The sequence below is a fragment of the Rhagoletis zephyria genome, unplaced genomic scaffold, assembly GCF_001687245.7.
Source record: "Rhagoletis zephyria isolate East Lansing unplaced genomic scaffold, Rhagoletis_zephyria_1.1 Rzeph_scaffold_00532, whole genome shotgun sequence".
Taxonomy (NCBI): Eukaryota; Metazoa; Arthropoda; class Insecta; order Diptera; family Tephritidae; genus Rhagoletis; species Rhagoletis zephyria.
This window is the reverse complement of record NW_016157616.1, coordinates 116,024-142,568: the sequence shown is the minus strand read 5'-3', so window position 1 is coordinate 142,568 and position 26,545 is coordinate 116,024. Positions and strand designations below refer to the sequence as shown.

The window sequence follows — 26,545 nt, the reverse complement described above, 5'->3', positions numbered from 1 at the left end:
ATGTAATGCGATCAAGCATACATTGTTGCAACCCTACAAATCACCTTATATGAATTCGCCCAATGTATTATGTTACATCTAAGAATTTACGATATTAAAAAGGAACCCTGTTGTATTTGATAGCAGCTAAGTTCAGGAGATAAAATGAAAATAAATTGAGCGGCATTATTTGCGCGTTACTCAAATCGAGCAGTCGAGTTTAATTTTAATATATTTTTGCCGGAGGTTTGCTGACTACCAGCGTTGGCCGGCAACAGAGCCGGCGGAGCACCAGGGCTCCGCGGGATACACTGCAGCAGAGCTGCAGCGCTGAAATTGTGTTGAAGTCAGCACCATAAGACACAGGCCGGGCGCTGGCCGGCAATAGAACCGGCGGAGCGCTAGGGCTCCTCAGTTTGCAGTGTGAGTGCGTGGAATGCGGCAGTACAGGTACGCCCGCGTAAAAATCATGATGTGGAAAATTCCACATCACATGGCGACCGTGACAGGACCAGTCCGGGGAAATGGTGGCCCGCGGGCATAAAGAAATAATATTTATACACTAATAAAAAAATTTTAAATAAAATAAAATGAATTTAAATTGATTTCTACAAAAAACAGTATCGGTGGTGGTTACAGCTACTAAAGTACAAATTATTGCAAAAAAAAAACATTCAAAAAAATCAAAAAAAAAAACTTTATAAAAATTTCACAAAAAACGTATACATACACGTGCATACATACATATGTATGAAAAAAATACAAATGAAAATGAACTTATATAAAAAAAAAAAATAAAAAAATAAAAATAAAAATGAAAAAATAATGCGGTGGCGGTTATAAACAATTAATTAAAAATTATTGCAAAAAAACAAAAAAAGTACAAAAAAAATAAAAACATTCAAAAATCAAAAAAAAGCGGTGGTACCAAATTTTCAAAAAAACCAAAAAAAACCAAATAAAAAAAAAAAAGAAAACGAAACTTTTGCACAAAAAGGTAATGGCTGGCAGTGAAGGCGGAAAACAAAAAAAATAAATTTAAAAAAAAAATAAAATAAAAAAAAGCGGTGGTACCAAATTTTCACAAAAAAAAACATTTTAAAATCTACAACAAAAAGAAAAATAGCGTTGGTTTGTGGTGAAACTTTCTAAAAATCGAAGAATTGCATGAAATTGCGGAAATGAGTACAATACTAAACAACCGCAATAAAGCTAAAATTTGTTGAAGGTCCTGTACCAAAGTTACGACAAGCCGCAACTGCACCGTAATAACCAGTATATGTACATACATATGTACATATAACTGTACGTAAAACCACGCCACTTTGACACTGAACAGTAACAACGAGTAGCGGTATGCAGAACAACGCCAACGATAGGTATCGCTAAGCCGTGGCGCGATACAGCAACAACAACAACTTTAACTACAGCGAAGTCAACAGCAAGAGCGAGCAGGAAAGCACAGCATAGCGGTTTGCAGTATGTATGGTGCACAGTGTGCAAATTTCGACCAAATTTTCCTTTAAATTTTAAAATTTTCCACTTGTATACATATAAACCAATGTACATACATTTATATAACATACATTCATTTTACATCTGTATTATATTCAAAATTTTCAAATTTCTTTACATTTAAAATTTTCAAATTTATATTACATACATTCATTTTACATCTGTATTATACTCAAATATTTTAAATTACTTTCAATACACACATTTACATATGTACATATATGTACCTGTTTTTTCTTTTGGAATTTCAGCTTCAGTGGTACAGTCATGTGCAAATACTAATATTTTTTTGTGAAACGTAACTTTTGAACAATTTAAAGTGTTTACTAAAATTTTTCTTCAATTCTTTGCAACATTAGGCAAGAGTCAGATTTTGGAATTTTCATTAATTTTTCTTTTTTTTCAAATATTCGATTAAAAAAAAAATAAAATAAAAAATTCATACGAATTTTCGCCTGTGCCATTGCCGTGCTTTTATACTACAACTTTTAGAATTTCGTTTGAAATATGGTAAAATATTCCAAAGATTATAATTATCAATAAACGTTTTCCTCAGTTTTCTATGCCGTGGTAGCCAAACTTCAAATATTCGACTTTAGTCAAATAATTCTTTTTTTCAATAATACAATAGTTCGATAGTTTTTATAGATCTTTTGCTTTGCGTGTGTGCCAGATGTCAGATGTCGAACTTGTATTCAAAGATTTACAAGCAAAATTTTCAAAAGTTACCAAGCGTGTTCTTCAAAGCCGTCCACTTTCAACAAATCGGGAAAAAGTTGACGAATATAAGAAATCTTTAATCGAAACTTACAACGATATTTTAATTCAAGTAAAAAGTTCGGAAAAACAAGGAAACAAGCCAGCTTCTATAATTAAAAGTTTATCGCGGTGCAGAGAAAAACTACTTCAGTGTTTTCAAAAAATTGGGTGTAAAGTTTTAGTACCCGAAGATTTTTCAGTTCTTATAAAAGAAGATATTTTAAATTCTGAAGTAGATTCCGACGACGACTTTGCTGACGCTTGTTCAGCTGGAACACCAGAAGTTTTCACCGTTAAAAAAAGTTGTTCTTTGCCTTCATTTAAAGATTTTTTACAAATTGAAGAAACGCCTTGCGTAACGATTAGTTCACCGAATATAAATTTTACTGAATATACAAACGACATAAAAATGGCAACACCTGAGCAAAAGCTTGTGTGCGTCTATAATCCGAGAAAACTATAGTGGTGACCCCCTATCGCTCGACTCATTCATTGACAAAATAAATTTAATTGAAGAATTATCGGATGAAAATTTAACTACAACATTTATAGCATTTTTAAAGTCAAAACTCGAAGGCAAAGCGCGTGAGGTTTTACCCAGTCAAATAATTTCAGTGGATCAAATAAAGGTTGTGCTACGCAGTAGAATCAAACCAGATAATTCCAAAGTTGTCTCTGGCAAAATCGCGTCATTACATATTACTAATAACAACTATGCCGATTTTGCGAAGTGAGTAGAGGAACTATCTGATGCATTAGAGCGATCTTTAATTATTGAGGGTATGACTCAAGCAAAAGCCCATGAGTTAGCGGTAGAGCAGACAGTAAATGTTTGCAGGCTGAACAGTCGTTCAGAACTAGTAAAATCTATTTTAGCATCAACCACTTTTACGGATTCGAAAGATGTAGTCGCAAAAATGATTGTAAACACAATAATGAGGTCAAAGAGCGGCAGGTGTTATCTTTTAGGTCACGGGCAAATAGACCAAATAGTTTTCGAGGAGGTTTTCGAGGGCATAGCAACTATGGCTATCACAACAATAGTTTCAGATTTAATAACGGCAATACAAATAGGCACAATAATGGCAATAACACAAGGCAAAATAATCAAAATAATTACAATAGAAGTAACAATTTTAACAATAGACAAAATAATTACAGAGATAGCACAAGCAATCGTTCGGCAAGCAACAGAAGAAACCGAGAAATTATTATTTAATTTTATTTTACAAATACGATACTATGCAATTTAATAACTTTTAATAAATAAAACAAGTAATAATAATTAAGTAAATACAATAGCTTTTATTTAAATATCTAATATTTACCAAAACTTAAGTTGATTTGAACGAACGAATGAAAGTGGGAGGAATATCCCTTAAGAATTTCTTAAATTCGTTCCTTCAAAAGAATTTAATTCTGATTATAAATTTTGGGCAAGAAGAATATGGCAAAATTGATCACTTTGCCAAATTCTTCTTTTTCCAAAGGAGGGTGATGTAATGCGATCAAGCATACATTGTTGCAACCCTACAAATCACCTTATATGAATTCGCCCAATGTATTATGTTACATCTAAGAATTTATGATATTAAAAAGGAACCCTGTTGTATTTGATAGCAGCTAAGTTCAGGAGATAAAATGAAAATAAATTGAGCGGCATTATTTGCGCGTTACTCAAATCGAGCAGTCGAGTTTAATTTTAATATATTTTTGCCGGAGGTTTGCTGACTACCAGCGTTGGCCGGCAACAGAGCCGGCGGAGGACCAGGGCTCCGCGGGATACACTGCAGCAGAGCTGCAGCGCTGAAATTGTGTTGAAGTCAGCATCATAAGACACAGGCCGGCAATAGAACCGGCGGATCGCTAGGGCTCCTCAGTTCGCAGTGTGAGTGGAATGCGGTAGTACAGGTACGCCCGCGTAAAAATTATGATGTGGAAAATTCCACATCACACCACAAGCTACTTGTAGAAAAACTCGATCAAAGTTCAAACTGTGAGCGTATATCAAAGAAACTCGAAAACTTACTTGCGCAGCGCGTATATGTAACTCGAAGTGACTTCGAGAAGCTTGGGGAACAAACCTAATGAATGGATGCTTTTGAAAATTTTAGTTCATAGAAAAATGTGTAAAATTTCACTTGAGTTTGGAATTTTAGCTGAGTGCTAAGCTCGAAGTGTTATGTTATTTAAGTAGGCCTATTAGTTTTTCGAGTTCACTGAATTTTAAAAATTTTGAAATTATGCACTTCATTTTAAATTTTTACTTTTTTTGTTATATTTTCGAATTTGTATTATTTTACACAGTTGAAAGTCACAGCAAGTTTGAATATTTTCACAGGTTCAGAAAACAACGAAAACTAATATTATTAAATTTCTTGAGATTTCTTATTTTTAGGATAATTTCCAAAATTTCAAAAACTATCTAAATCCGGTAGATTCTAGAAATTTTGGTAAAATGAGTATATTTTGAAATGTACAAAATTATTGAGATTTTAGAAATTTTTATATTTTCCAAAATTTTGAGAATTGTATTTATCCTAAAATCCATCCTAAAATGTTAAAATGTGAAACATCACAAATTGTAGAAAAATTCTTATGTTCATAGTACTTGCGTGTAAAAAATAGAAAATTCTTAAAATTCTAAAAGATATTAACATTTTTGTAAAATTCCAAAATTTTTCCACTTTTCTCCAAAATTTTGTATTGATATAACAAAGTTTGATAATTTTGAATTTTTTGAAAACATCAACGTCCAAAAATTTTTTGAATCTTTAAGAATTACGAAAATTTTTTAAACTTTCAAAAACGACGAAATATGAAAATATTTTCCACATTCGAAAACTTTTAATTTCGTTTGATCAATTTTGTATATTCGACACTTTTACTTAGAAAAAATTTGTTAGAATTCCTACAATTCTCAAAATTTTTGAAAAATAAAAAATTTCCAGAAATCTAGTATTCATCATTATGTTGAATTGTTGTGATTTACTAAAATTTCTCAAATTCACAAAGTTTTGAAAGTTTAGAAAATTTTGGAATTCCACTCAAGTTATTTAAAATGGGATACTTCAAGAAATTCAAAACTATCAAAACTCTTAAGGTATTGGCCCAATGCACGCTTGCTTTGCTTGCTTGGCTTTGAGAACTGTCAAACAATTTTTAAAATCTACTAAAATGTATGAAAGTTGGGCTAGTGGCAGCTTAACTTAACTTGCTTGAAGCGCTTTAAAGTTTCGATTGACCGAAATCTCTATTTGACAGCGCGCTGTAGGCTTTTGACAACTCTTGACATTTCAATTTTTCGCGTCGATTTTGCTTGTGTGCAGTTTTTATCGCGCTCTTCATCAATTTTAGGTAAAAGAGTTTATATTGAAAAATTATTTGTTGCTAACAACATTATTTTTTACAGATATCTTGCTTTTTTATCGTTCCGGCCACCAGATTCGTTAATGTTGTTAGCAACAAATAATTGCCTTCAATAACAAATAATAAAAGCCTTCAAAGTAAAGCAAAGCAAACTAAAGTAAGCAAAGCAAACAAAGCAAGCGTGCATTGGGCCAATACCTTTACAATTTTAAATTGCGGTGATTTTTAAATTTATATACACGATATATGTTGAAAAATTTTCCCCCCCAAGAATTGCTGCTGGGTCCTTTAAGATTGGTAAATTTATCCGCTGATACCGTTTGTCGACGTGAAAATTTGTTCAGAATACTAAACTGCTATCAGGCTATTAAAAGATATTTTTTTCTTATTTTTGAATTTTTGTAACATATTTTCCAGAATGTTACTGTTTTAAAAGCAAGTTAAAGGATTAAATAAGTTTAGAAACTATTCGAAAAAAGTATACTAACCGATAAGCATTGTACTGATTTTTCACATTAAATGCATGCTTTTTAAACATTTGCATATCACTTTGAGTCTCATTTATTACATAAGCTAATGTTGAAGTTTTTTCCACCTGCATAATAATTTTCATGGTTTCATGCCATGGGTTTTTTTGGAAGCCAGGCTATTTGTTAATTCTTTCTTCGGTAACAATTTCCCATACATGCCATTTGAACACTTTTGGAGAAATAAGCATTCATTCAGGAAATGTTTCACTTTTTTTCTGAGTCTTATTTAACGAAAACATGTAAACAAGGAAATGAAAAAAGTGGCATTCATGAAACTTCGGAGGGACAGTATTATAATAGAAAGCCACGCTTATGTTGATCAAATTTTTCAGGCGAAAATGGAAAATAACGATAAAAGTTAAGGTGGTCAATTACAAACAATTACGCTTTATTCATTGTTTGTTTGCTTAAATTTTTTGTCAGGTTGATTATCGAATAACCTTAGCGGGGAGAAATATTTTTATATGAAGTAGGTAAAATATATCAAAAAATACCGTTCGCAAAAGAAAACAAAACGGCTTGTTAGTGGCTTATTATTTGGATCGTATAATGCTGTTTTCGATTTTTCAATTTTACCACCATAAAAAAATTAACAAGGGGGAGACAAAAAAAATGCCACTTCGTATGGAAATGGCCCACTTACATATCAACTGCTTTTCCCCTGCCGAATGGACTGTAAGTGCAACTATGTGCTTCGATTTTGCGGTTCTCAAGCTTAATTCTATACATATAATAAAATTGTAAAAGCCTGATGTCTTTACATTATAGATATTAAGGAAATATTAATATGGGAGGTTTTTGTTAGAGCAACAGAAGCCAAATCAACAGTTTTTAGAAATTTTGTCTGTCTGTCTGTTGGTATGTTTGCACGCGCATCAGTCAAAAACTAATGCATGAAATTGAATGCACGGGGCTATTCAAAAATGCAGCAAAACAAAGCATCACTCTCTTTGATTTCTAAACTATAATTGATGAAAATATGCAATATGCGCAAACGCGGGTAGATGTCGAATTGGAATTTAGTTGCGCAAATTGGGCTTTTACAGCAATTCTAGTTTAGAAGTAATAGACACTGATGCTTTGGTTTACTGCATTTCTGAATAGGGGACAGTTCTCACCGCTGTATTGCTAGAATTCCAATTCAAAATTGATTTGCTTGACCTTGGTTTGTCGGTCCAAACAGGAATCTTTATTTACGGTTGATGGATAGCTCGTTTCCAATGGATGGTGGCAATACAGTGGCTGACTTACGTGTAATGATTTTGTATTACCGGCTTATGGTGACTCAATTGCTGTCAAATGAATAGTCCAGATTTGATGCTCACAACTTCTTTATTCTACGCAACAACATGGCTGGGGATTTGCCGGAAGGAATGTGACGGCACCTTTTGCCTCTATTAATTTCCACTGAGGGGTGAGTATCGACTCCCCGAATGCCGCCAGCTTTTCATACAAGCTTTTAATCCACTTTAATTACTTGGTTGTAACTCCGTTCTTGCGAGGGCTGATGAGTGTGGTTCGCTCCGTGTCCACTTCCAAAAAAAAAATATATTTTTCTAGCCTCGTGGTATGTGACCACCGATTCATTTATCGTATGTCAGTGTGGGCGTTTTCATAGTGGCCATATCAATTCGTGTCTATACTGATATAATGGTTCGTGTCTTGAATAACTATTGGTTACGTACATTCATCTGGCAATCCCCTCCATTTTGAAGTTTAGCTTTGACAGTTTTGTTACGTTTACATTTCTTATATTCGTTCTTATGTCTATTATTTGTCATCTTCAGCGACACGTTAACAAAAAAAATGTGGAGCGTTTAGTAGGGATATGAGAATGGTGGTTCAAATGCGATTCACGGGCTGTGGTTTGATCGACGTTAGACCTTACATCGAAATCGTTCTACATGATCTTCATCAACCCCATCCTAACTCGTTCAGTTCGCCTTTTAGCGCATATGTATGTACAAATGTTCCGTCTTTCGTATTTAGTTTCAGTACGCATTACATAAGCTACGGTAGATGAAAGGCATTGGTAAATGATTTGGTTATGAATCTTTTCTTGTTTGCTTTGATCGATTTACTAGCAATGTACTGAGGATATAATATAACAAAACTATGGATATAACAAAACTAAACTTAATTAATTTATTCCAGCCGGGTACCCTGTAATAAGGCAGAATCAATGGAGTATGGAGGCCCGCCATATATTCATCGAAATTCTTGAGAAGGCGAATGTATTGAATGAGTTAACGTGTTGTGATTAAATCGGCGGAATAATTGCCAAGCACTCGGTGTTTAGCATCGATCAGTTCATGTGAATTAGAACCAAGTTTCCGTGAAACATAGGCTCTAATTTTTGGTGGAGCTAGTTTTTGTGCATAGCCCTCTCACTTCCGAGCCTATCTGGAAATGGCGTTCTCTTTTGCGGGTAAATGCCCGTTGTGCGGTTTGTTTATATTGTTCGAACTGTTTGTCTCGAATTTCATCAGCCAGAACTTTACGCTGTTCCACATCCTGTGTATGGTATGGATTTACATCCAATAATAATTTATATTCGTTTCCATCTTTCACATATTCACGACCAGTGTGCAGGAAATAAGGTGTGTAGCCCGAGGATGAATGCACTGAAGTGTTAATACCATGAATAAATCGAGAAAGATGGTTTTCACAGGAGGAATGTTCAAGAAGGTCAGCCATGTGAGCACGTAATCCAAGTTTAATGCTTTTGTTTGTCGCCTCGACCTGATTGGCTTGTGGATGGTACAAAGGCGTTTTCATGTGTTTGATGTTATAATCGGCGCAAAGCTTTGCGAAAGTTTGACTGATGAATTGAGTACCATTATCTGATATAATGAGTTCGGGGCAGCCATTCACCGTGAATATATGTCGAAGATAATTGACTACGGATATGGCGTTTGCATTTTTCATGGGCTGCGCCCAGACATATCGCGAGTAACAGTCGATGGCTACGAAGATCCATTGGTTACGATTTTTAGACATGGGCAGCTTACCGACGAAGTCAATCGATAATTGCCTACCCGATCGGTTTGGTTCTCTATATTCGCCGTGAGGTGTTTTGGTGCTCTCGTTACTTGGTTTAATGCGGTGGCATAGTTCACATTGCCGAACGTACTGGTAAACGGACTCATACATGTTTGGCCAGTAATAGCGTTGTGAGATACGTCTATAAGTTTTCCAAACACCCTGATGCGAATGTTGGTTATGATTTTCATCGAGGACTTTTGCTCTGTCAGAAGATGGTACACAAAGTGTCCACAGTATTTCCGCACTTTGATTGGAAAATTTCAATCGATGATATAGGTTGTTCTCGATTTTATATCTATCTAATGGTTGTTATGAGGCCATGGCATGCATTTTGTTGTACCATTTATCGCACGTGTTTGGGTCAATGTTGATCACGGATGTGATTGGGAAACGATTGACGTGAAAATTACTCGGAAGGTCAATTGGATTTCTACGAACGATGTTGAGAAGAGCAAAAGAACGAGATAAGGAGTCAGGAAGTTCCAAATGTTTTGCTGGTTTATGAATAATTTTGAGATCGTATGGTGATAATCGGATCGCCCAACGACATAAACGGCCAGTTGGGTCTTTGAGAGTTTGTAGCCAGCGCAAAGCTGCATGGTCCGTTATCACAACCAATCCACGACCTTCAAAATATGGACGGAACTTTTCGACCGCTAAGAGAACGGCTAGGCATTCCCGTTCGGATGCTGTGTAATTTTGTTCGGCTTTCGAAAATTTCTTAGAAAAAGAGTGAACCACACGCTCATTCCCATCATGTTCTTGTACTAGAACAGCACCCGCTGCGATAAGTGAGGCATCGGTATAAACCTTGAATGGTTTTGAATAATCGGCCATAGTCAGAACGGGAGTGGTAGTTAAACACTCTTTGTGTTTGAGAAAGGCTTGTTCAGCAGCGGTATTCCATTCAATGGGTCCTTTTCGGTTTCCTTTATACAATTCACAAAGGGGAGCTGTGATCTCCGAAAAATTTGGAATAAATTTACGGTACCAGCCTGCTGCACCAACGAACCGTCTGACTTCTTTTGCCGTTTTGGGTCGTGAAAATGCAACAATAGCTCGAATACGAGATGGATTCGCAGATAGACCCTCTTGAAACAAAACGTAACCCTGGAATTCGAATCGTTTACAACAAAAATTCGATTTGGAGGTTGAGATGGTTAAGCCGGCCCCAGCCAGACGTTTTGCAACAATAGCCAATATTTTAACGTGTTCTTCAAACGTCGAAGTGCAAATTATGAAATCATCCGCATATGCGAATGCATGTGGAACCAAATCACCGAAAATTTTTTCAATGAGAATGGCTAACGTGGCGGGTGAATTTCTCAACCCCATCGTCATGCGACAAAAAGCATAAAGTCTGTTACCGAATGCAAAAGCGGTTTTCAGTTGACTCGATTTTGCCAAAGGAATTTGAAAGAAAGCTTGAGACAGATCAATACTGGTTAGGTCGTGACTTTAGTCGTGCTAAAATTTGGTTTGTATCCGTAATTGGATAGGCATTAGGAATGGATTTTAGTCAGCTCTCTCGCGTCCAAGCACACGCGACACCTTCCGTCTTTCTTCTTTACAGCCAGAATTGGTGACCGCCAAGGGCTTTCTTCGATGGTCATAATGATGTCACGACTACGCATTTTATCCAATTCGGCTTGAACTTGTTCAGCCACATATGGCGATACTGGATACCGGCGTTTCATGACGGGTTTTGCATCACCCGTATCACTTACGTGTTCGATCTGATTAGTGATATTTAAAGGACCAGACTCAGGAGTTGGATTAAAAAGTCTGAGAACGGCGTCCAACATTTGTCTTTGATCTGGGGAGACTATGTGGAAGGCTGACGCTCGTTATTTTTGGGGTATCTTGTTCACCCTCTAAACCGAGTGTGGAAGCGTCAATTGGCTCCAGATCATTACTCATAGAAGATACCTGAGCTTGCTCTTCCCCACTCCCTGGTGGCTGGTTACAAAAATTAATAAATTTATCCGCCGTAACCATTTCGACTGAGTGTATTTCTGCCATGAAAAACAGCTTCTCATAAAAATACAATCGCCGTTCGGAGTCGTCGTAAAACTGTAGGTCCCTCCGCTCTGTGTGACAACATCAAGGCGCATGCCACAAATCGGAGGAGAAGCTCGGCCAAACACTAACATATGTGTAAGCGCCAATCTATTATTATTATTAACCATTTCGACTTTAGCGGATGCAACATCTTCAGTATCACCTTTGGCTGTATGTTTTAAAAATCGTTGAACTTTCTCTTGGTTCTGCACCAGTTCGAAATAGAAGGCCCCAAGGAATGCCCGTCCCATAATTGGGTGTTTCAGTGAGATAGGTACGACAAGAGTTGGCACCAGTCTCGTAAGACTACCGACCGTATATAATACATCCACTTTACCAATGGCCTTAAAAGAAATCGAATTATCGGCAAGACCAATGGAGGTTTTGGTAGGTTGCAACTGCCCCCATATGCACTTCTCATAAAATGTTTGTGAAATGACTGTGACTTCGGCTCCACCATCGAGTAAAACCGTATGAGAATAGTTGTTAACCATAACCGTGAGATAATCGCGATGATCGTTCGGAATGTTATATGTCAAACATTTCTCTGAGATAAAGAAAACATCGCGGAGTCGTGGTTGGTTAACTTGATTGACTGCGTCTTGCTGGTGAGTAGGGACTGGAGCTGAAGTAGGCTTGGTAATTGGTAGTGCTCGTTCAGAACATTTAGTTGATGGTTCTTCGCCATCCCTTTGAGTTTGATTATATTCATTAAGCATCAGAGTAGAATTATTACTGGAACTGGGGACTGAAGATTTGTCGATTTGTAGAGGGACTTCGGTAGAGTGCGGATTGTTAGAGACAGTGGATTTAGATAAAGTTATGGATTCTGAGTACGATGGACCACTATTCCCAATCGACTCCCTTACGCGGTTTTTGAACACGGGCGTTGATCAGACGTAACCCCCGGTCGTGTACATTTGTAGCAGATCACCCTATTCGGTTGGGTTCCACACTTTTTGAAGTGATGGCCTCACACGAGACATTTTGCACATCGTACATTTTCGTCGCCCTCAACAGCGAGAAATGGGTCGACGATAGTTCCTACTTTCATATCATTCTCCTTTGGATTTTTATCATTTTTATAATACTCGAATGGTTTCGAATACCAACGTGTCTGAGATGCTTTAATTGGTTTCTTTTGCTTGTTCACGTATGCACATTCCCTGTCATCGGAGTCGGACCCATGAAACGAAGCGGTATATTCCGAATGTGAAGAATCATCCGGTGGATCATGTATTGCCGAAATTTCCCCTGGCGCTGATCGCTGTCTATCCGCACGGGTTCTTTCCGGACGGGGTGCGGCAGCAATGAACGAATGTGGTGCAATTCGCTGAGCGAACTCACGCAATTGCTCCAACGTGTGGACTTGTCGAGTGTGGACTAGTTCGCGCAGATGATCGGATAAGGTACCAATGATGATATCGAGGTGGTCCCGTTCATCCAGACCACAGGAATTACCCTGCAATTGGAATGTCAGGTCATCGATATGTTTCAGCAGTGTTTGCGAACGTGGATCGAATTTAATCTGTGCGTATGACATTATTACTTGGGCCCGGTTATATTTGTTGAGGAAACGAGCACGAAGTTTCGTGCAAAAATCTTGATAATCTCCGAAGTTACTCAGTTCGGTGAAGTACCATTGTCGAGCGGCCTCCGTGAGTGTGGGTACCAAACGCGTAACCAATTCATGGTCGGGTACTGCAATCTTATTTCGTAATGAGCCAATAATAGCCAAATAATCTACAACCGATAGAAATTTTTCGTTCACACGGCCCCCGTGAGTGTGGGCACCAAGCGCGTAACCAATTCATGGTCGGGTACTCCAATCTTATATCAAAATGACCCAATAATAGCCAAATAATCTTCAACCGATAGATAGTGGCCAAGTCAATTCGTGTCTATACCGATATGATGGTTCGTGTCTTGAATAACTATTGGTTACGTACATTCATCTGGCAATTCCCACCCATTTTGAAGTTTAGCTTTGACAGTTTTGTTATGTTTACATTTCTCATAATCGTTCTTATGTCTATTATTTGGCCAATAAAAATAATATACTAATAACTGCTGCTAATAACGACTGCTTTTTTAAATCAATTTCAGTTCGTATGTCTACATAAACTTGTATTTAACGAACTCACCACTAGCACGTTTATTGAATGCCCTCCGTTTTTGCACACGTGACCATGTTCTATGCGCTCCGATGGCGCCTTTATTTTCATGTGAGTCCCGTCAATGGCTCCTATTATTTCCGGGAAACGTTTTCATAAAATCTATACAACCAAAATATTTCTAGAAATAACTTTTTCAATAATACTTAATTTTTATCTTACACCCAGTTTTTTTTAGTCGTTCATGGAAACTTTAAATACATACTGAGTTAATAAGTGTCTGTCCGTAATACTAGTAATTTCTCTGATACATCTGCTGGCACTGGTTTAGGACACATTGATTAGGAAGTCTTGGCCGATTGAACGTTGGTAGCTTCCTGCAAATATTTAAGAACTTTATGCTAATTAGTTAAAGCATCAGAAGATTCACTTTCGTGAACCTAAGTACATACCTTGCGCAAAAAATCTTAATGCTATAAGAAATCGTAGCTTTTTTGATCAGGGACCAATAAATAATAAAGGTTTAAGGTGAGAAAAAAATCGATAGCGACTGTCAAAATTGAAAAGACCATTTTTTCTTTTTGGAACTTAAAAACAAGAGTTTGGAGTATATTGTGCCAAAATTTCACTGCAATCGCAGGCCTAGAAGATCTAAATAATTGGAATTGTTTAAATTATTGTTATTAAAGCATTCATTGTTTTGCGAATTTTATTCTGCAAATCTTTCTATTGTAAAGGGAAAAGCTTCAGCAATTCTCAAAATTCTCTCTCGAATTTCATCAAATGGGTCGCGAGTTACGAATTTTTCTCTCAAAAATTGCAATATTCTTATAATACCAAAAAAAAAACCAAAACGAAGTGCAATTTCGAAAAACCGTCCAAAGTGTATTTTTGTTCTATAATTATCTACAGATTCCCACAATTGTCTTCACTTTCCAGAAAATCAATGAAAATTCATTGACACAGTTGGCGTGTTTTGACTCTTATCTCAAATTTACAAATTGAAAATGTTGTCCGAAAATATTTTATATTTCGCTTATAAGAGTTATAACCCAAGGTTTATTTTTTACGTTGTTTGATAACAGTTATTGCCCAACGTTTATTTTTTACGTTGCTGGTAACAGTTATTGCCCAACGCATATTTTTTACGTTATTATCCAATGTTTTACTTTACGTTGTCTGATAAACCATGCAAGATAAGAATATTGCGAAAACGGAGATGGAAGATAAAGATGATGAAAATAAAAGAGAAAGGATGAAATAACTGTTATCAGACAATGTAGAAATAAACTTTGGGTAATAACTGTTATCAAGCAACGTGAAAAATAAACGTTGGGAAATAACTCTTATTGGCGAAGGAAAACATATCTCCTGCATGGCAGTTATCAGGCAACTTAAAAAGTAAACGTTGGGTTATAACTCTTATCGGCGAAATAAAAAATATTTCTCATCTAATAACTGTTATGGAACAACGTTTCTCCGATAAAACATAACTGTCATGACTAGGGATGGCAGCGATTAATCATTTGATTAAATTAATCGATTATTTTCGTCCAATTTACGATTTAATTGTATCGTAGTTCTGTTTCATTAAAAANGAATTGTTTAAATTATTGTTATTAAAGCATTCATTGTTTTGCGAATTTTATTCTGCAAATCTTTCTATTGTAAAGGGAAAAGCTTCAGCAATTCTCAAAATTCTCTCTCGAATTTCATCAAATGGGTCGCGAGTTACGAATTTTTCTCTCAAAAATTGCAATATTCTTATAATACCAAAAAAAAAACCAAAACGAAGGGCAATTTCGAAAAACCGTCCAAAGTGTATTTTTGTTCTATAATTATCTACAGATTCCCACAATTGTCTTCACTTTCCAGAAAACCAATGAAAATTCATTGACACAGTTGGCGTGTTTTGACTCTTATCTCAAATTTACAAATTGAAAATGTTGTCCGAAAATATTTTATATTTCGCTTATAAGAGTTATAACCCAAGGTTTATTTTTTACGTTGTTTGATAACAGTTATTGCCCAACGTTTATTTTTTACGTTGCTGGTAACAGTTATTGCCCAACGCATATTTTTTACGTTATTATCCAATGTTTTACTTTACGTTGTCTGATAAACCATGCAAGATAAGAATATTGCGAAAACGGAGATGGAAGATAAAGATGATGAAAATAAAAGAGAAAGGATGAAATAACTGTTATCAGACAATGTAGAAATAAACTTTGGGTAATAACTGTTATCAAGCAACGTGAAAAATAAACGTTGGGAAATAACTCTTATTGGCGAAGGAAAACATATCTCCTGCATGGCAGTTATCAGGCAACTTAAAAAGTAAACGTTGGGTTATAACTCTTATCGGCGAAATAAAAAATATTTCTCATCTAATAACTGTTATGGAACAACGTTTCTCCGATAAAACATAACTGTCATGACTAGGGATGGCAGCGATTAATCATTTGATTAAATTAATCGATTATTTTCGTCCAATTTACGATTTAATTGTATCGTAGTTCTGTTTCATTAAAAATATTTTCAAGAAATATGAATCCTGTTGTCGGCCGCTGTGGTGTAGTGGTAAGCAGTGCGCGCTTTCACTCATCAGCACCTGGGTTCAAGCCCTGGTCAAAGCAACATCGCAAAAAAAAATACAGAAAAAGGGTTTTTCTTAACAGCGGTCGTCCGTCGGCAGGCAATGGCAAACCTCCGAGTGTATTTCTGCCATGAAAAACAGCTTCTCATAAAAATACAATCGCCGTTCGGAGTCGGTGTAAAACTGTAGGTCCCTCCGCTTTGTGTGACAACATCAAGGCGCACGCCACAAGTCGGAGGAGAAGCTCGGCCAAACACTAACATATGTGTAAGCGCCAGTCTATTATTATTATTATGAATCCTGTAGCTGTCTAAAATCCATCCATCGAACATAATTTTTTTGCTAGCTGCATCACCTTTACTCGACCCAAGGTTAAAAAAAATTCATTTCAAAGATCCGTTATCATTGGCCTCAGGAATGAAGTTCTTGCGAACTTGAGTAATGTGTGCAGATGATCTTATGGAAAGGGGTAGCGAGTCGTCTTGTACACAAACGAAGGCGAAAAGATGATGATTTGGGTCCCCCACAAGATAAAATGAGTTTTTATTTAAAGTCCTAGAACTAAAGCTGACTATCATCGGCGCTTGGGAGGAAATGAAAACTGTTTACCCAAAACGTTACGGACATTCGAAAAAATACTGTCATTTAGTTGGTACCTCTGTGCCAGCTGTGCGCCTTTTTTTAAAAGCAGGTGCTATAGCCGCGGTTGCCACTTACCTCTTATGTTGTGTGCACAAAAACTGTACCAGAATGTAAAAATGTACCAAAATATGTTTTATCCAGAAATTTCATTATTTACACATTTTACAAATACGCATTGGTTATATAGTTAATAAACAAATTTTTCTGGTGTTTTGTGAACTATTCCTTCCTTAAGAAAAATTCTCTGTAAAAACAGACTAGTAGTTTTTTATTATAAACTTAGTTGAGCGAATAAACGCGACCTATGTATATAGAACTATTGTCCTTTGAGCACTTGTAAAATTAAACGTAGGGTGTCATATCCCAGATTCTGGACGGAGACGATAATCGCTCCCCGATATATAAGAGTCTTAAATATATGAACGTGGGAAATCGCATAATATATTCCATGGCCTGTGAAAGTTCTCAGGCCTTCCGGACTAAAATTCATAAGTCGTTCCGAGATTCATTTAGGGGTAGTTATAGGTTTCTAGATTGAGTTATCCCTTTCTCATCCACCATTAGGCGGTAGCTGAGAATCCTTCCGCTACTAGTAGCTGTGCTGTGTTGGCTCCGTTGCATCCCACATTTTGCTTGAACGTCAACTCATTCGTTGTCATCAAAACCCTCATGACCCGGTACCAAGCAAAGGGCTACCCCTACGCTGTTATGCATGCTTAATTAAATAACACTGGTTTACAGCAAAAATGTTCTATGGATGCCACTATCCAAATCCTACATAGACATGCTCGGTGATTCCGAAAATAGTTATTTTTTTATATTAAGACTTTTAAATTGGTTCGTAAGATATACGTGATTAAAAGGAAAAAATTTTTGCAATAAGCTGTATAACGGTAAATTGCAAATATCTCGAAAACGTATCCATAGAAAAAAAAGTAACCCGATTTTCGGTATCACCGAGCAATTCTAACAAAAGCCAAATTTAAATTTGTGATCCAGTGTAATCAAAAGAATTTTTAAGTTGATGATAGTAGTTACATTAGAAATACATATGCTATCTTGCTATGGCCCTGATTCGTATGATGTACTATGTACACAGCTGAAATGTTAAGAATGCTCAAATGGCTATTTGGTTATACTGCAATGCTTTTCAATTACCTGTATGAGATTAGTAAATAAGTATATGATGTCAGTAATAATAATCTCATTTTACCAAATTTCAAATGTACCAACTCCGAATGCCAGAACCAGTGTACCAAAGGAGAAAAAAATTATCAAAAATCGTACCTAAAATGGTACATTTCGGCTAAAATGGTATCCGTGGCTACAGCCACCGAGAAATGCAACCGCTTATCAACAAAACGCTTGTCAAAATTTTGTTTTTTTGCACACTTGCTAAATAATAAATAATTATCGCCGCTAAAAATTTATTTAGGGCTAATTAACACACACTTTTATGGAAAAGTGTTTTTGTGAATACTCACTGTAAATATTTCGATTAATCGATTATTTCTCAATAATTGCAATCGATTCCAATTATTTTTTTTGGCTTGTGATTAATCAATCGATTTTTTTATTTTTGCCATCCTTAGTTATGACCCTGTTTTTGATAATCCTTCGGATAAACCGACGGATTTCTTCAAAAACACTTCTGCGTATGGCCTTTGGAAGCCAAAAGATTTCTATGAAGCGCTCATCCGAAATACTGAACGGGTCCGTGGTTTTCTGCAACAACATCATTTTGACACGCTAGCGGTTTCTTAAATTTCGTTGAGAACTAACTGCCATACGATTCAAACATCTTTGTAATCCATTCATCTTTACCTAAATACTTTTCCAACTGGAATGCACAGTTATATTTTAATTACATACATATTCTTATTTGATAGAACATGACCAAAAATTGTTTTTTAAATAAATTTATTCCTTTGATTGCTGTGTTTACAAATTAAACTTTACATTACTCATAAGCTGCAATAGCGACATCTTCAGCGGATAGATGTATTATAAAATCTCTTGAAGATATTTGGCGAATGAAAAGCCAGAATCGCTTTTTAGATGAATCGCCTAACTTTCGAATAATTTTTAGATTTTCGAATTTTGTAGATTTTTAGAATTTCAGAATCCGCCTGCTGATCTAGAAAAACGGTATACAGGTCAGGGTAGCCAACTAATTTTTGAGAATTCTCCGATTTCGAAAATTAAATTCGCCTATTTTTCCCGAAATTTCGTAAAATTCCCCACCATTACAAACTTATTACAAAAAAAATTATGTATTTTGATATATTGCTGGGAATTCTGTTTATTTTATTTTTAAATACATACCCAGCCAGCAAAATCATCGTAAACAAGCTCGTAATTGCATAATTTCTCGAAGAAAAACCGGATTAAATATCGTTTATGATAACCGTTTACGACTCTTTTTCGAGCACTTTTTCGCTTTAAATTGTGCATCGCCTACGAACAGTCGTAAACGGATCGAAAAAGCATTCGTATGCGAATATTTTTACGTCCGTTTTTTAATTGTAAACGAGTCTCGTAAACGATTAATTTACGTTAAAAAAGCGTTTTTTTACACTGCTTTATCTACTGTTTTTGAATGCAAAAAATAAAGGCAATTAATTAATTCAAATTATTGTAGTTCTTTTATTGAATGGAATTATAATTAATAAATATTTATAGTGCCGGATCTAAGTATTGGCATAGAGAATTTTTCGCAATGTATGCAAAGTTTTTTACTTGAATTTCTTTTCGCACATTATTTTTTTTAAATATAGTTAGTACTTTCAAATCAGATTTTTGAGAAAAATTCTAAGTATGCAGTTTTATATCCCATTATATTTTAGTATAACATAGTGCAAGCTTGAAGTTGCCAGAAAACCGCGTTGATTTTTGGCAATTTTTTCACGCAGTTTCTTCCATGCAAATTATGTGCAACATTTTTGTTTTTGTATGGATGAAACTGCGTATAAAAAATTGCCAAAAAACAAAGAGGTTTTCTAGCTATTCAAGCGTGCACTTTATTATACTAAAATAAAATGGGCTATAAAACTGCATACTTAGAATTTTTCTAAAAATCTGATTTGAAAGTAGAACTTCTTACTAACTATATTTTTATAAAAAACAATTAGAGAAGAAATCAGAATAAAAAACTTTGCATTCATGGCGAAAAATTCTCTGTGCCAATATTTTTTTCCGGCACTGTATATGTGAAGATATTTTCAGATAAATAAATATTAACAAACTATCTATTAACAAATTAACAATTAAATAAGAGGGGTTTAATATATATTATAAGGTAGCTGAATTTATTTTTTATCTTTTTGCCGATAGGCTGCCAATTTTTTTTGCCGGTCGTGTGCATATTGGAAGTGCTTCTTTGAAACGGAAATAAAAACTTCTTCGTCGGAGTTAAATTTTTGACGAAAAGCACCTAAAAAAATAAAGTTAAAGATTAAACTCCATTGGAAATCGGAAAATTGAATTAAATAAAAAGTGGTAATAAATAATATTATAATCAGTACTTCTTATTGCCGCAGTCGTTGCCAAACCAATAGCGTTGCATTTGGTACCAGTTCCCTTCCACGAGAAAAGTTCTGCTACCTCATCTGTAATAATTTTCCGCCAGTACGTTCTTAAACATTTATCTACATTTAAAATATTTATAGCTTCGAGTTCAGAAACCTATAAAGTGTTTAAAGAATGCAATAAAAATTATTTTATTATGGTTAATTTATGTTTTTAGTTACCAATAATTGTTGTTTTTCACTTGAACTCCCAAGGTCTTTTTCAAATTCCATAAATGCATGCTTTTCCTTAAATGGGCTTCTTGGCAGGACGCCCTCTGCAATGGTTGGTCTCTTATTGTTTCGAAGGGTACCATTTTCTTTCCTTAAAGCAATCACCTCTGAAAATAACCGCTCCAAAACAGCTCCAATTTTTGCATCCATCTGATTCACTTTTTCGTTTAAGGGGTCCACGGTTTTTTTTTAAGAAAGTGGTAGATCGTCCTTTGCTTTTGCACCAGTCTGCCAATAAATCACATACTTAATAATTTTCTTAAATTAAATATTTAACAAACTACTTACTTATAAAATATTGTGATTGAAGAAAAATTGTCAACAAAACTAAAATTTTTTCTTGTGCTGACAAATTATTACAAGCCTTTTTCTATTATATTTTTTTGTTTTATCGTTTACGAGCTTTTCTCTAACTTTTTGGCGATACGAGAATCCCTCGTAAAACATAATGTTCGTAAAATGTACGTTTTCTTGCTGGCTGGGTATGTATAATTCATCTATGTATTCATAAACCAAACCAAACTTTTATTAAGTTTGTTAACAAATAAAGAATAAAAAAATCTACATATAACATTTACGTACATTTTGACAAGTTTTCACTTTTTGTTATATAATTTGGGTTATTTTTATAAAAATATAGTTCTGTCTTTAACAAAAGCCGTTTAAATCCAAGTTTCAAACTTTGTGCAAAATTAAAAAAAAATCAACAAACTTTGGTCAAAATTTGGAGCTTTTTAAGTAGAGTTTCTACAAAATTTTGAGTATGCAGTTTTGTAGCCTACTCAATTCTAGTACAAAAAAGTGCAAGTTTCAGGTACCTAAAAATTTTTGTTTTAGTTTTTTATGCCGAAGGTGTTGCGGTTTTCTTCCATATACAACAAATTATGTTTATTCGTTATATGAAAGGAAATGCTACAAAGAAAATTCTAAAAAATTAACGGTATTTTTTAGCCATTTGAAACTTTATTATACTAGAATTGAACGAGCTACAAAACTGCATACGGCTCATTCCACGGTGACGGTTGAAACATTTCAACTTACATATTTTTAAATCATTATGAAATTAGTGAAGCAAAAATGAAAATTTTTCAAAGTTGGCATACCATAACATGGACAAATATATAAAAGCTATCATATTTATATGCCAGGAAAAAGCGAAATGATCTATTATCAGTTGCCGTGGCCTTACTCATTTCCTTTATCGCTTAGTAATACTTAATTATTTATTATATAATTATTCTATGTAGTTGTTGTAGCAGCAGTGCTCAACCCACCAGGTTCTGTCATGTATCGTCGTGTTCATCCTCCGACTCTGCCGGAGGCCGAGAAAGCGGGCAGAGTCGATAGGCGCGGTCCAGAGCGCTTCTGGTGTCAGGGTCGTAGGGTTGGAGGTGCATGTGAAGAGGCGCTGGGTGTCGTATGGACCTTGCCCACATGCGGGGCAGGTGTTTGCCACTTGTGAATTCAACCGGGAGAGGTAGCTGTTGAGTCGGTGACACCACCCCGAACGGAGTTGTGCTAGGGTGCACCTGGTCTATCCTTCTTCTGTCTCCTCTAAACCTATGGGCGGCGGTCGACCACTTAATACGATGGTTTCATTGCGCGTGCTGAGGCTCGTTCTGACCACAGCCTTAATTATTTTATGAGTTAGACCGCTGTTCAATAAGAAAACATAGCTTATTACACTGATTTCTTTTTTAATTTTAGGCATGTTTGAAAAACGTCGTTTTCGCAACTTTTTGGTTTACGTGCAGGATTTCAAAGAAGACGACCCAAAGACTTGGAAAGACTTCGATCCGACAAAATCGAATATGCAGGCACTTTATGACAAATTCGGCTTGGATAAGAATACACAAGATTTTACTGGTCATGCGTTAGCTCTTTATCGAGATGACGAATATTTAAATGAGCCGGCTGCGAATACTATTCGTCGTATTAAACTGTACTCTGATTCTTTGGCACGATATGGAAAGTCGCCATATTTATACCCCATGTACGGCCTTGGTGAATTGCCGCAAGGTTTTGCACGCCTATCTGCTATCTACGGCGGAACTTATATGCTTGATAAACCCATTGATGAAATTGTACTAGGTGAAGGTGGTAAAGTAGTTAGTGTACGCTCTGGAGATGAAATCGCTAAATGCAAGCAGGTCTATTGCGACCCCAGCTATGTGCCTGATCGGGTAAAAATAAAGCTAATGACTTATAATTTGGTTAAGATCCTTTTTCAGTGGGCACATTCTTGTGCCCACCTAGATTATGTTTCATTATATTTAAAAGGAGCATAACATTACTTCTATTGGAATATTCCTAAAGAACTATTTCCTCTTTGTAGGTACGTAAGAAGGGTAAAGTAATTCGGTGCATTTGCATTTTGGACCACCCAGTTGCGAACACCAAGGACGCACTATCTACCCAGATAATCATTCCACAAAAGCAGGTCGGCCGTAAATCGGACATTTATGTATCTCTCGTAAGCTATACTCATCAGGTAGCTGCCAGGGGCTGGTTTGTTGGCATGGTGTCCACTACTGTAGAAACTGATCATCCAGAAAACGAAATAAAGCCTGGCTTGGACTTATTGGAACCTATTGCACAAAAGTTTATCACGATCTCTGATTATCTGGAACCAATAGACGATGGTACTGATACACAGATATTTATTTCCGAATCATATGATGCTACTACCCATTTCGAGACAACATGTTTGGATGTTTTAGATATCTTTAAGAGAGGAACCGGCGAAGACTTCGATTTTTCGAAAATTAAGCACGAACTTGGCGATGAGGATCAGTAATTGTGTTTCGATCATATTTTTACAAGAAACAGATTCTGATGTGCACGCTGATATCATTGAAGAAGAACATGAATCAAAATTGCGCATGATATAAAATATAATCACATTACTATATATTACTATAAATGCTTAAATGAGCCAAACTGTTACAGCGAAATATTAATAAAAAAGAATTGAAAATATGAAGGCTTGACACAAGGCACATAAGTACAGGTAGAAGCCATTTTGACGATGCTCTCATGAGCAGTAAACTTTCAAACTTCAACATGTTTTGCTTTTATTTTTCTATATTTCATTACTTTTGGAATGGCTTGTCGTTTTGTTTGAATGTTCGTTAATAGCAAATTTGAATTAAAATTTCAATTTTTGCAGTGCTGTGCAGTTAACTTTTGTGTATATGTAATTTGTGCGGTTTATGCTAATGTGTAATAATTAATATTATCTCGAACATATATTAAAAATGCAACACTTGAAGCGCTGTTTTCTATGAAGTTTCAAATATAATGCACACACACTTAATTTTTTTAAACGTCCCACAATGTCTTTCGCGGAAGGAACGTAGGGAAAGCAGCTGTGATGTAGCGCTACCGGAAAGACCCTCCAACAACACTGAAACTCATCAATCAAGTTGTAATAGCTTAATAGACCCTAAATAAACTTCAAATTTACTCAAAAACGTCAGCCAGTGAAATGTAATTTTTTAATTTTCATTCCACTCCCTCAATCTCATTTTTACTCTCACGAGAACTTCGACCTTTAAAAGTTTGTCGTCAAATTGGCTTCTAGCTGTTTTTAATGTACCTTGGCTTGCCACATGTATTGCGCCATTGAAGTAAAACATCTATGCTTACTCATTCAAACCCAAAAAAGTATATATCAATTGAAAATGCACATCGCCATCGATGGTGATGAGATGCATCTCATTGATGTAAATATGTTTAATCGCGAACTTCTTTTATTAACAGAACTTTTTTAAATGTCATTTTTAATTATATTTTTATTCTATTTCTATTTTTTACATGCATGTATACAAAAATATATCTTCACGTTTTTGAAGAGTTCGCCGTTGATTAACGCCTTCACATGATATATTCTTTTCGCAGAAAGGTTTATGTTTTATTTATGGATAATAACCAATCGTTTAGAATTTGAGAATAAATGAAAAAACAATAGATGACCAGGGTTAGATCCATGATAAAAAAATAGGAAGGTAGAACCACTGAAAGGAATTTTTCAAATTCTTGACGTTTGCAAGCAATTTAATTTAAAAATTTTACACACATTCTCATTTTCAATCTCAAACAACAACTTTCAACAATTCCTTTTTTTACTCACAATTTTATATGATTTTAAAATGTTGGCAAACTTCAAAAAAAAATCATGGCCGACGAGTTGAGAGAACGGTTTTACCTTACTATGTTTTTATCATGGTAGATCTACTTAAATACAAGAATATCGGCAACATATAAGTAACTGCCATTCAGAATAAATAGTTCTCATAACAGGTCTATTCTGCGCTGGTAATAAAAAAATTGTAACCGGTAAGTAAAGTTCCTGTAAATTTTTAAACCTTTTTCGCATTCTGTGTACTCTTGTAACCGGTCAATTTTGTTACCATCTCATAAGCTGGTAACATAGTATTGCTCCGTGGAATATCAGAATTTCCACAATTTTTCATTGTTGAATTGCTGATTATTTTAACGTACCTAGAATCGCGGTGACAACAACTGTATATATTTTGGTAATACAGTTTTCCGGTTACACAATTTTTGGTAACGTGCAGAATAGACCTGTGAATGTAAAATTCAGTTTCTAGTGGGTCTCAAAATAAAAATGAAATTCCAAGGACAATATATCAGATGGCGCACAGTGTTTCGACTATATGGAGGCAGGTGGAAATAATAGTTAACGTATACCGATTTCGCTGAAACTTTACATGTGCACTAATTTTGCTTAGGAATAGAAAGTTATGAAATTTGGTAAATATAGGATAATTGCCACGCCCGCCACTCTTGTGGGCGGAAACATTAAATTTCATCCGATTTCGATGAAATTTAGTTTATAATCTCTATTTAATTAGACAACCCTAAATATAAAATGTGGGGAAGAATGGATCACTATTACGTCTAAACCTCGCAAAAAATGTGGGCCCAGTAGTTAAATGTGAAGGAATTTTGGTTGGTTTTCCATTTCTTGCTTTCCACTCTCAGAAAACAAAGGGTTTACAAAAAAAAAAACATAGGTGTAAATATTTTCCTTTATCCCATTATTTGGGGTGGTTTTTAAATTTTTCGAAAAATTCCTTTCGCGAAATTACGCAAAAAGATGCTGAAAATCGAAAATTAAGAAAATAGAAAATTACATATGTTCGCAAAGTCGCGCGAAAAGATCCAATTCTATAAACGAAAAAAAATGATCTGAAATTTTGTATTTATGACTTTTACTTTTGCCTCTCTAAGCCCAACTGGTTTTTTTACCTCTCTTTTATTAGCTCGGGATGCAACTATGTAATATTGATGCGCCTAAAAGATGCAGCGATTTCTGTTCTCAAGTTAAATACCTGATGACAGTACGAATGGAAATTATTATAGCGAGGTTTTGGTTTTTTAAACTATAATTTTAGTATCGACTGTCACCATGACTTTTTTTTACAGCTGCCGCCATATAGTCGAAACACTGTGTGGCGTGTCAATCTTTGTACTCCCGCAATTTTGCCTAAAGTTAAATGAACTCGAAGAACATTATAAATACATACATAGAGAGTATTGCTGATACATTATTAACTCCCGTTTTACTTGTGCACCTTAGTGACATTATCTATCATTTATGCAAAAAACGGTATTTCAAACATGTATGTCAATAATAAAGGCTTGCATTTTAAAAATAAATGGATTGATTAAAAAATTTGATTGTATGATAGTCGTGTTTTCCTGACAAATTTTTGTCGTTCGGATATAGTAAATGCTATATGGATAGGGTTCGTGTTGGCCACAAAGTATTCATGATATCGGTTTGTTCCACATGGGTTCGCACATGATGCGGTCATTAATATAGGTCATGTACCTATCGCACATCTGATGCAAGGTGCCATAATCCAAAAATATATAAAAAAAGTTAGTTAAATATGCAGAAATGACCGCTACCTGTTCTTCTATCTTGTGTAAAAACTGCAACCGATTACCGGTAGCTCATCCATTCCCACGACAGCCGGTTCTACGTACCGGAATGACTCGGGACCTACCCGTTCAAGAGCTACTGTGTCGGCGACCTAACCCGGTTTAGATCGGCGATACCCTTCAATTATTTTACGTCCATGAAGCAATCGTTCATCGTTACGT

The 26,545-nt window shown here is 35.4% G+C and overlaps 3 protein-coding genes across 4 annotated transcripts in view; 1 reads left to right on the top strand and 2 right to left on the bottom strand.

Annotated features, from left to right (window-relative positions):
* The window catches only part of LOC108360170 (rab GDP dissociation inhibitor alpha-like), a 99,780-nt gene extending 75,396 nt beyond the window's left edge, over positions 1-24,384 (top strand). The window contains exons 2-3 of the mRNA XM_017612352.1: positions 22,118-22,593; positions 22,746-24,384. Of these exons, the coding sequence (XP_017467841.1) occupies positions 22,118-22,593; positions 22,746-23,207 (938 nt within the window). The 3' untranslated portion in view covers positions 23,208-24,384. The remainder of the gene's footprint in view (positions 1-22,117; positions 22,594-22,745) is intronic.
* Positions 10,112-11,999, bottom strand: LOC108360171 (uncharacterized). Its single transcript, XM_017612353.1, has 2 exons — positions 11,384-11,999; positions 10,112-11,192 (listed from the first exon to the last, which is right to left on the bottom strand). The coding sequence occupies exons 1-2, from the start codon at positions 11,975-11,977 to the stop codon at positions 10,974-10,976; spliced, it is 813 nt and encodes a 270-aa protein (XP_017467842.1). The 5' UTR covers positions 11,978-11,999; the 3' UTR covers positions 10,112-10,973.
* On the bottom strand, positions 19,760-20,725 carry LOC108360172 (uncharacterized). Of its 2 annotated transcripts, XM_017612355.1 has the most exons (3): positions 20,360-20,725; positions 20,218-20,294; positions 19,760-19,795 (listed from the first exon to the last, which is right to left on the bottom strand). In XM_017612355.1, the coding sequence occupies exons 1-3, from the start codon at positions 20,558-20,560 to the stop codon at positions 19,771-19,773; spliced, it is 303 nt and encodes a 100-aa protein (XP_017467844.1). In that variant the 5' UTR covers positions 20,561-20,725; the 3' UTR covers positions 19,760-19,770. The 2 variants fall into 2 exon arrangements, with proteins under 2 accessions (XP_017467844.1, XP_017467843.1); XM_017612354.1 differs by lacking the exon at positions 19,760-19,795 and having other exon boundaries at positions 20,054-20,294.
* Positions 24,385-26,545: the final 2,161 nt, after the last annotated feature.